This window comes from Sinocyclocheilus anshuiensis, unplaced genomic scaffold (genome assembly GCF_001515605.1).
Source record: "Sinocyclocheilus anshuiensis isolate Anshui unplaced genomic scaffold, SAMN03320099.WGS_v1.1 scaffold175, whole genome shotgun sequence".
Lineage (NCBI taxonomy): Eukaryota > Metazoa > Chordata > Actinopteri > Cypriniformes > Cyprinidae > Sinocyclocheilus > Sinocyclocheilus anshuiensis.
The window spans coordinates 963,740-974,850 of NW_015548208.1; the positions used below are offsets into that span (position 1 = coordinate 963,740).

Below are 11,111 nucleotides of genomic sequence, written 5' to 3' on the forward strand. Positions count from 1 at the left end.
TTGCTGCTCATGAAACATTTATTATTATTATCAACGTTGAAAAAGGTTGCGCTGCTTCATATTTTTGTGGAAATTGATATGTTTTATTTTTCAGGATTATTTGATGAATAGAAAGTTCAAAAGAACAGCATTTATTTGCAATATAAATCTTTTGTAACATTATAAATATCTTGACCGTCACTTTTGATCAGTTTTTTGCACCTTTGTTGAATAAAAGTATTAACTTATATTTAAACAATTGTACTTTTTAATCAGTGTAAGTAAAAATTATTAAATATAATTTATTGTTTTTGTTCATTTAGTAAATTTTTTTAAAAAAATGCCTTGATTATTTTTAATCTATTTACTAATTAGTAGTATTAAATAAAATATATTTCTAACAGTAACTAAATGGTTCCGTAAATTTATTTACAAAAGAAATCACAATTTTAAGCTATTTAGATATATATTAAGATATATGCAGTTGAAAAAATATTTTATCTATATCATCCAGCTATAAATGACACTAAAAGACGTCTCATCCACATCAGTCTGATAAAACGTGATCTGTGAACCATCTTCATGGAAGACCATCGCTTAAAAGATATTTTCATTGCACTAATATAAACGGCATATTATGCTTTTAATGCCATTTAAATACCAAATAATCTACATCCAATTAATATTTTATGGATGAGGGAAGCAGAACGCATTCATATGCAGCTGTAAAGAGCTTCAGATGGCATTTTCTCTAAATGTCACACTTTGCCACAAAACGTGAGACGCTATGGGGTGCTTATGTTAAGAGTCATGATATTATAAATAATACTTCAGAAACAGGAAAAGGACTGTCAATAAAAATTAAGCAACACACTTACTTTGCTTTATAACGTGAACACGTACGGGGTCTGAAATCTTCTCCGCGACCCGGTACCATCGTCCACCATCGTGCTGAACCCACGCGCTCACTTTACATGTGTATAGTCCCGCATCAGACATTTCCACTCCGTGAACCTTGATCTGGAAATCCCACTTTCCCAATCGTCTCACGTCCACGACATCAGATGTGTTGGTCAACACGCCATCACGACTCAGATGGGCCAGAACACGGGTGCCGTTCATCAGCCACATCACCTCCAGTTCAACAGAGGCTTCAGCAGAAACCGAACAGCTGAGGAGCAGCGTCTCTCCTGTGGACAATGTGGTGTCATCCTGAACCTGAACGATGAGGGAGTTCACTGATGATTTAAAGGGAAAGAGAAACGGAAAATATGGAAGTATTAGAAATGGAACTGAAATAATTCAGATCTTAATAATATAAACTACATGAATACGCCAGTATGCAACCTTAAACCTCATGTTGTTCCAAACTGGTGCTGTTATTGTTAACTAAAACTAAAACTAAAATATAAATAGTAGATGAAAAAAAGGAATTATGTAGTAGATGCAAAACTTAAACTTAAAAACTTAAAAAAGAAATGTTGTTTTGCAAGAAAGTGAAATAAAATAAGTTTATGTTGAAGCACTAAAATTACTAAACGTAAAACTGAAGTAAAAAAAAAACTAAAGATAAAAAACTTACAAAAAAATAAATAAAATAAAATGAAAATTACAACAGCACATAAAAAATTACTAAAACTTAAATTAAAATGGAAACTGAAAATATAAAAAAGATAATTTAAAATATGGATAAATACTATATAGTATAAAAATAATAAAAGCACATAATACAATTACTAAAACTAAAATTAAAATGTAAAATATAAATATAAAAAGCTCCTTTAAAATATTTATAAATACTATAATAAAAATAAATATAGCTGCATGCAGCGATTATGGGGTTCAAGTGCTTTAAGGCATTTAGCCACATAAGAAAAAAATGCATTACATAATATTTAGCAAGCCTGTAACCAGCTAAATCAGTGAATAAAAAGAGCATTTTTGGTAATTCCAGGTTATTTACCATATAAATCGAATGTTGACTTTTATGGCAGTTATAGTGCCATGGCACCACCTATGATCCAATCTCTATGAAACGTGCTTGTTAAGAATAATCTGACACGTGTTCTCACCTAGTTTTGTAAAGTTTTGAGTTTTCGTTTAGGATTTATAGGCTTTTGGGTATCTTTGGCCACAACCCCTTATCTAAATGACCCCATTATAGCTACCCAAAGGGTAAAATTCAACATTTTTTTTGATAGTTATTGATCTAGAGAGAATAAGTTCTATTGAGGTTGAGCGAAAACCTATAGGACTTTTTCGCAAAAGTAGGATTTTAACTTAAATGAGAATATTTAATGAACGATTTGATTGACAGCAGTGGTTCAGTTCTACAGGCAAAGTGGTTCGGAATGACGAGATCTATCAGATGATATGAATATTGTGTGTATGTGTGAAAAACAATATACAATTGTTTACGCCCTTGAAAAATACGATATCGCAGTGGTTGATTTCTGTCAAATTTCTCACAGACCTTTAGGGCCATGAGACAAACAGGCCCCATTGAGTTTCATTCTGATCGACCTCCATTAACCTTGTCTAATATATGCTCAAAATTCATTGGCCAAAGGCAGTCACGTTTTTAGAGATACGCAAATGTCCTTGTAGACACCTGTGGTACTTTGGACAAAGACACTGCATCCCATTTTTCAAGTTGATCGGACAAAGGGTTGCTTAGTTATAACCCTTTTTATGTTTTTTTTTTCTTCATAATTATAGCACCAGCAAGTGACCAAGCTCGGCAATTGTTTAAATTTGACCAAAGATTGAGGTCTTACATATGTGTACCAAGTTTGGTGAAGATATTCCATTCCATTCAAGAGTTATAACCGTTTCAGTAAAAGTGGCCCCTCAAAGCAAACTCTCAATCATTTCTCAATGTAATATTCGGTACATCAATTTTAGACAGCACAGACTGCTTTGTTAATTTGTATTCTCTTAACATCTTTTGGTTACAATCTCAAACAACACAAAGACTTTGAGAGCTTGTGTTTGTGCAATGTCTGCTGGATGGTTCTGTAGACAGCAGACACTTGCAGTCTTCCTGATTTTAATTAAAAACTCTGCAGTAACATTGACAGTATATATATGGTAAGCAGGCAGGAATTTCACCGGCAACGAGAATTAAAACAGCCTGGTTTGTGAGAAAGGCCTGAAGACATTGAACAAGATAAAAAAACAAAAGAGCATACCTGAGGGAAGCGCTGCATGACTTGAACAACCATAATCAAATCTCTTTCATTCTCTTTTTCATCCAAATGCAACTTATTTATTCATTTTCTCACAATTGTTGTTTAAAGATCATTCGAGCAAACTGCATAACAATGATTCATCATAAGTACTTTTATCCAATCAAATTAGATTATTTCATGGCATCATGATCATGACAGTTTCCCAGGAGGGCACAACATAACTAAACTGATAAAATTAACAACATTAAGCAAATACACAACAGTATAAAGCCATAATGGAAGAGAATTAAAGGAATAGTTCACTCAAAATTGTGCATGTCAGAATTTTTAATAGATTCACTTTTCCTTTAGTTGACATTTGCTTTTCAAGACTTTAGCAAGAAACTTAATGCATAAAATGCTAACTTTTTTTAACATAATTTAAATTCATTTAATGCATAATTTTATTTACATCATAAAAAAAATCATGATTTAATTTCACTGAAATCATAATTTAAAAAACTAATATAATTTCTTATTTAATTTACATAATTAAAAAATACTGTATAATTTGTCAATTAAATTAATGTAATGCATAATTTAATTTATATTATTTATAAAATGGACCATAGAAATTAACCATAAAATGGAAAATAATTTTAATAATAAAATTATTAAAAATAATATAATTTATGATTTTATTGAATATACAATTAAAAAAACGAATATATTTTTACATTTAATTTAATCCATAATTCAATTTACATAATTAAACTAATTCATAACTTAATTTACATAATAAAAACTAATAAAAATGACAAAACACAAACTAAGATGAAAACTGAAAAAAAAAAAAAAAAAAAAAAACAAAAAACTTAAATTAAAATGGAAACTGAAAATATAAAAAAGATAATTTAAAATATGGATAAATACTATATAGTATAAAAATAATAAAAGCACATAATACAATTACTAAAACTAAAATTAAAATGTAAAATATAAATATAAAAAGCTCATTTAAAAATATATCTAAATACTATAATAGTAAAAATAGTAAAAGTACATAATAAAACTACTAACATTTTAACTAAAACTAAAATGGAAACAGAAAATAAAAATTAAAGCTCCTTTAAAATATTTATAAATACTATAATAAAAATAAATATAGCTGCATGCAGCGATTATGGGGTTCAAGTGCTTTAAGGCATTTAGCCACATAAGAAAAAAATGCATTACATAATATTTAGCAAGCCTGTAACCAGCTAAATCAGTGAATAAAAAGAGCATTTTTGGTAATTCCAGGTTATTTACCATATAAATCGAATGTTGACTTTTATGGCAGTTATAGTGCCATGGCACCACCTATGATCCAATCTCTATGAAACGTGCTTGTTAAGAATAATCTGACACGTGTTCTCACCTAGTTTTGTAAAGTTTTGAGTTTTCGTTTAGGATTTATAGGCTTTTGGGTATCTTTGGCCACAACCCCTTATCTAAATGACCCCATTATAGCTACCCAAAGGGTAAAATTCAACATTTTTTTTGATAGTTATTGATCTAGAGAGAATAAGTTCTATTGAGGTTGAGCGAAAACCTATAGGACTTTTTCGCAAAAGTAGGATTTTAACTTAAATGAGAATATTTAATGAACGATTTGATTGACAGCAGTGGTTCAGTTCTACAGGCAAAGTGGTTCGGAATGACGAGATCTATCAGATGATATGAATATTGTGTGTATGTGTGAAAAACAATATACAATTGTTTACGCCCTTGAAAAATACGATATCGCAGTGGTTGATTTCTGTCAAATTTCTCACAGACCTTTAGGGCCATGAGACAAACAGGCCCCATTGAGTTTCATTCTGATCGACCTCCATTAACCTTGTCTAATATATGCTCAAAATTCATTGGCCAAAGGCAGTCACGTTTTTAGAGATACGCAAATGTCCTTGTAGACACCTGTGGTACTTTGGACAAAGACACTGCATCCCATTTTTCAAGTTGATCGGACAAAGGGTTGCTTAGTTATAACCCTTTTTATGTTTTTTTTTTCTTCATAATTATAGCACCAGCAAGTGACCAAGCTCGGCAATTGTTTAAATTTGACCAAAGATTGAGGTCTTACATATGTGTACCAAGTTTGGTGAAGATATTCCATTCCATTCAAGAGTTATAACCGTTTCAGTAAAAGTGGCCCCTCAAAGCAAACTCTCAATCATTTCTCAATGTAATATTCGGTACATCAATTTTAGACAGCACAGACTGCTTTGTTAATTTGTATTCTCTTAACATCTTTTGGTTACAATCTCAAACAACACAAAGACTTTGAGAGCTTGTGTTTGTGCAATGTCTGCTGGATGGTTCTGTAGACAGCAGACACTTGCAGTCTTCCTGATTTTAATTAAAAACTCTGCAGTAACATTGACAGTATATATATGGTAAGCAGGCAGGAATTTCACCGGCAACGAGAATTAAAACAGCCTGGTTTGTGAGAAAGGCCTGAAGACATTGAACAAGATAAAAAAACAAAAGAGCATACCTGAGGGAAGCGCTGCATGACTTGAACAACCATAATCAAATCTCTTTCATTCTCTTTTTCATCCAAATGCAACTTATTTATTCATTTTCTCACAATTGTTGTTTAAAGATCATTCGAGCAAACTGCATAACAATGATTCATCATAAGTACTTTTATCCAATCAAATTAGATTATTTCATGGCATCATGATCATGACAGTTTCCCAGGAGGGCACAACATAACTAAACTGATAAAATTAACAACATTAAGCAAATACACAACAGTATAAAGCCATAATGGAAGAGAATTAAAGGAATAGTTCACTCAAAATTGTGCATGTCAGAATTTTTAATAGATTCACTTTTCCTTTAGTTGACATTTGCTTTTCAAGACTTTAGCAAGAAACTTAATGCATAAAATGCTAACTTTTTTTAACATAATTTAAATTCATTTAATGCATAATTTTATTTACATCATAAAAAAAATCATGATTTAATTTCACTGAAATCATAATTTAAAAAACTAATATAATTTCTTATTTAATTTACATAATTAAAAAATACTGTATAATTTGTCAATTAAATTAATGTAATGCATAATTTAATTTATATTATTTATAAAATGGACCATAGAAATTAACCATAAAATGGAAAATAATTTTAATAATAAAATTATTAAAAATAATATAATTTATGATTTTATTGAATATACAATTAAAAAAACGAATATATTTTTACATTTAATTTAATCCATAATTCAATTTACATAATTAAACTAATTCATAACTTAATTTACATAATAAAAACTAATAAAAATGACAAAACACAAACTAAGATGAAAACTGAAAAAAAAAAAAAAAAAAAAAACCAATTTTTTTAACAGTAGTGTACATACAAGTTAGAATTAGCAAAGTTTAAGTGCCGAGTTTGAATAGAGCATATTAATGGATTTATTTATTTTTAATTCAAAATCTGAATTAATATTATAATAGTATAAAAATAATACTAAAATTTAAAAAATCTAGATGCATTTTCTATGCAAATGTAGGGCTAGGTATCGAGTTCGATACTTTTTTGGTACCGGTCAAATTGCCTCGATACAATCGAGTATCTTAAAATCTCATCAACGTCAGTGAGTCAATAGGCATGCAGCATGCTTGATTTACCTAAATCAAGTACTGGTGATTGGCTCTGGAGAGGCATCAAGGAAAAACACTAGTTTACGCTGGTTACACCCAGAGACTTGGCTCACATGTGAGGCTGTAGTGTGTAAACGTCCCAACCCCCATAGAAGTAAGGCTACATTTACACCAGTGAATATTCGTTTTAAATTGGCGTTTTAAAATTAAAACAATCCTCGTTCATACTGGCGTTTCCACTGCATTTCAGAAAATATCTCCGTCCACACTACACGACTGAAAATGCAAGTTACGTGACCATTCATGCACACTGTAGCATCATGCTACATAAGACAATTTATAAGATTTATACTACGCTTATATTCACTTTAAGCTCACTTTAAATTACAATCGGGTGTTTGTAATAACTTCCGATTGCGATCTAATGTGTACTTTGGCCATATAATGTTGCTGAAATATGCTATTTGTAGCCTTTTATATCAAGTAAATCGTTACACCTCCTTAGCATTTCTCATGTAAACACCCTGTATTATTATAAAAAAAGGCAGAATCTCATGAAAATCACATACAAATCATATACTGTCAAATTGGTGTGTTTATTAGCTTCATGTTTCATCTGTAGAAATGTTTTCCAGGTTTCTTAAGTACAAAACTGAACGTGGAAGTGTAATGGACGTTCGTCATCGGAGACAGGGCGAGTTATGAATGTGTTATATGACTGACATATGAGCAGCGAATGAGCTTCCTCTGAGTCAGAACAGCGATCGCGGAAGAGAAAACATAGACAGACAGCTCTAGCAGCAGCTAATGTTCATCAGTAAATCAGTGGAAAATGAATAGAAATGATGACTGTCTGAGCTATGCATTTTAAAATGAACGTAGCCTAAAAGATGTGGAAACTAAAAACTATTTGAACTTTAGTAAAACTATTTGCACTGATTTTTTTGTGTTGGTTACATTTTGTTCCTTTGTGCAGTGGCTCAGGAGTCTATAAGTCTGTAAAAACCTCAAGAAGCTGAAGAAGTAAAACCAGTTTTTTGAGGTAATGTGTAATGTAATCTTGTTAAAATTAATTTCATCAAATTGGTATCGGAAAAAGTATCGTTTAGGAACCAGTATCAAAGTCAAGGTATCGGTATCGATATTGAACATTTTTTAACGATAGCCAGCCCTATGCAAACGGCAGAATTTAAGTGTGACGGTTTCTCTAAAATTATCCTAAAAATGTTAATTAACATAAGCGAATCTTACATAATGTCTACTAATATATTTTAATTGTATTAATTTCATTGAGTTGTGTTTTTATTCTGTTGTGCTATGGGCTATTTTTATCGAGTTGTTGTAGAAAGTAACTAACCTGTAGGTAGGCCTGTCGCAATAATCAATATATCGACTTATCGCACAATATATGTACATGACCTCAATAATTTCTGGTGACACAATATAGCGCTCATTATATTTACTTAAAAATTAATGTCACCATGTTTTGTACATTACACTTACGCCTGTGTCTTTTGCAGCTTCTCGTACATAACGTGGTGTAGTCACGAGATGCTAGTTCAAATTTAATGAATGCTTCTACAAACAATGTTTCATCTGCAGATATGGTCTTGTTTAGGGATCTGTGCCTTTGTGCATACAGACATCTGACTGCTAAGTAGTGATTGTGTTTTTCAGCAATAGTGTGCACCCTTAATTTACAGAGAAAAGGTCAGGGAAAAATCTGTAGATGGAAAAATCTCCATACAAGTTCTTTGTGCATTTTTCTCTTTTTCTACTTGTTACTTTGCACTTTTTGTTAGAAAATGTTTATTTACTATTTATTCAGATTTTTTTAAGGTATCTAACATTTTGATACTTAATTTCCATGATCTAAATATTCTTAAAAATTAAAAGTTTGATGTCATTTGGAAGTGTGTAGGCCTTCTTGCATTATTATATGCTGGTACATTATGATTATATATTCAGTGGCATAAAGTGGTCTTTAAAATGGCAATATCGCTTATCGCAATTATTTCTGGGGCAATATATCGCACAACACAAAGTTGTTATCGTGACAGGCCTACCTGTAGAGTTTACAGTCACTTCTTCCATCTCCATTGTCTTCTCCTGAATGCGGTTCCAGATTCCCTGCTCTCTCGTCCACAATCTGGCCGTACACACATACATGCCCTGATCGGCCGGCGTCGCTCCGGAGAGCACGAGACTGTGCGAGACGCCGTTTCCCATTTCTAGACGCATCCCGCCATCTGTGTAGCGTAGCATGTAATCATCGCCAACCGTCACACCCAAATCTGGACCAAAGGTCAGCAGGTCCTCTAGTAGAGATGAGCCCTTCTTAAATGACCACGTAAGAGACAGGTAAATTCCTTCGATGAAGTTGTGGGAGACGTTGCACTGGAGTCTGATAGAGCCGCCCTCACGAACCACAGGGTTTGGGGCATCGGGAGCCACAATCAGACTGCTGGGAACAACTGAAATAGAAAAGAAAACTTTTAGAGAAGAGGTACAAGCACAAACACCAATAAACCGATATATCAGCCAGGCTGATTAATTGTTCACTGGAAATTTGTATAGAATCCAAAATCTCCCAAAAGCCAATACATAAACTGTATTTTTTTTTTAGGTTTATTGGAGTATGCTTTGCAATAAAATACTATTTCAGTATTTTTACTTCAAAATTTCATGTATAATTCAATATGTTAATTTCTGTGTAACTATTTGTTAAATTTACTAGCAATTTCAGAGTGGAAATTTTAAAAGTAAATCCTACGCCAGCTATTTTTTAGCAAACTAAACATTTTCAAATATATTTTGCACAATTTGAAAATAGTAAAATAGTATTTTTTTTATTTTTTATATGTACACTACCGTTCAAAAGTTTGGGGTCAGTAAATCTTTTAAATGTTTTTGAGAGAAGTCTCTTCTGCTCACCGAGGCTGCATTTATTCGACCAAAAATAAAGAAAAAAAATGAAATATTGTGAAATATTATTCCAATTTAAAATAGCTATTTTCAATGTAAATATATATGTTAAAATGTAATTTATTCCTGTGATCAAACCTGAATTTTCAGCATTATTACTCCTGTCTTATGTGTCACATGATCCTTCAGAAATTATTTTAATATGTTGATTTGCTGCTCCAGAAACATTTTTGATTATTATTAATGTTGAAAACAGTTGTGCTGCTTCATATTTTTGTGGAAACCATCATACATTTTATTTTTCAGGATTCTTTGATGAATAGACAGTTAAAAAGGACAGCATTTATTTGAAATAGAAATCTTTTGTAACATTATAAATGTCTTTATTGTCACTTTTGATTATGTATCCTTGATGAATACAAGTACAATTTCTTTTAAGTATTATTTGTCAGTCTGCTCTCTAGATATTAGTATCAGACAATGCAAAACCTATTTTAAATTAGATCACTACTTATATATTAGTATTTCAATAGACGCAAATTTATCATTTTTGTTTCTTTAGCTGTAAAATGTAGGACAGTTCTACTAAACATGACATTTGCATTTTCAGTACACACGTTTGTTCCTTGTATATTTAACAGAGGATTAGACACTGCACTTTATTTTACTGCTGCACTTTACTTCATTACTTTCCTCTCGTTCATTTTTACATGAAACTAAGTTTCAAAACATTATAAGCTATTAAAGTTTTACATGCAAAAAATGCAGTCCAGTTCAATTCAAATTCAAATGCAACCAATAATTATTACTAAATGACACAGACATGAAGAATAAAAAATGGCATGTGGGGAAACTGTGTTTGCTTTAACACACCTTACTGTCAATAAATTACTGTAATAATACGGCAGGAAATGCCATTGTACACCGTCATCCAACCACTGAACTTAGATTATAGACGCACATAAAAATGAAACAAAACAAAGAACATTACTAAAAAGATACAATGTTAGTCTAAGAATAAACGCCGACATTGTGTCTACCAGGTCTAATCACAAGGACGTCATGCACCAGTCACGGGACCAGATCGACGAGTTTAACCATCAGAGGTGAACTCATGTGGAAACAGATGCAGTCAAAGAAGTTACCTCTCTAAATACAATCAAAAGTCCTTCCTTTCTCTTTCAAAATCAACTATTAACTGCAGAACCAAAGGAAAGAGACTGATGTGCAAAAGAACCAACACAAAAACACTATAATCTATAATTACTAGTGTTGTCAAAAGACCCGGTATTTCGGTACCAAGTCGATACTAAAAAAATGAAAACGTTATGGTACCAGGTTTTTTTTAAGTACCGGTGGTACCGAGTACCCGGTCAACCCG

The 11,111-nt window shown here is 31.6% G+C and overlaps 1 protein-coding gene across 1 annotated transcript in view; it reads right to left on the reverse strand.

The window, feature by feature from the left end:
• Positions 1 to 11,111, reverse strand: part of ptgfrnb (prostaglandin F2 receptor inhibitor b) — a 69,156-nt gene that overhangs the window by 40,895 nt on the left and 17,150 nt on the right. The window contains exons 3-4 of the mRNA XM_016440470.1: positions 8,872 to 9,279; positions 858 to 1,217 (exon numbers count right to left, since the gene is read on the reverse strand). Coding sequence (XP_016295956.1) covers positions 858 to 1,217; positions 8,872 to 9,279 — 768 coding nt within the window. The remainder of the gene's footprint in view (positions 1 to 857; positions 1,218 to 8,871; positions 9,280 to 11,111) is intronic.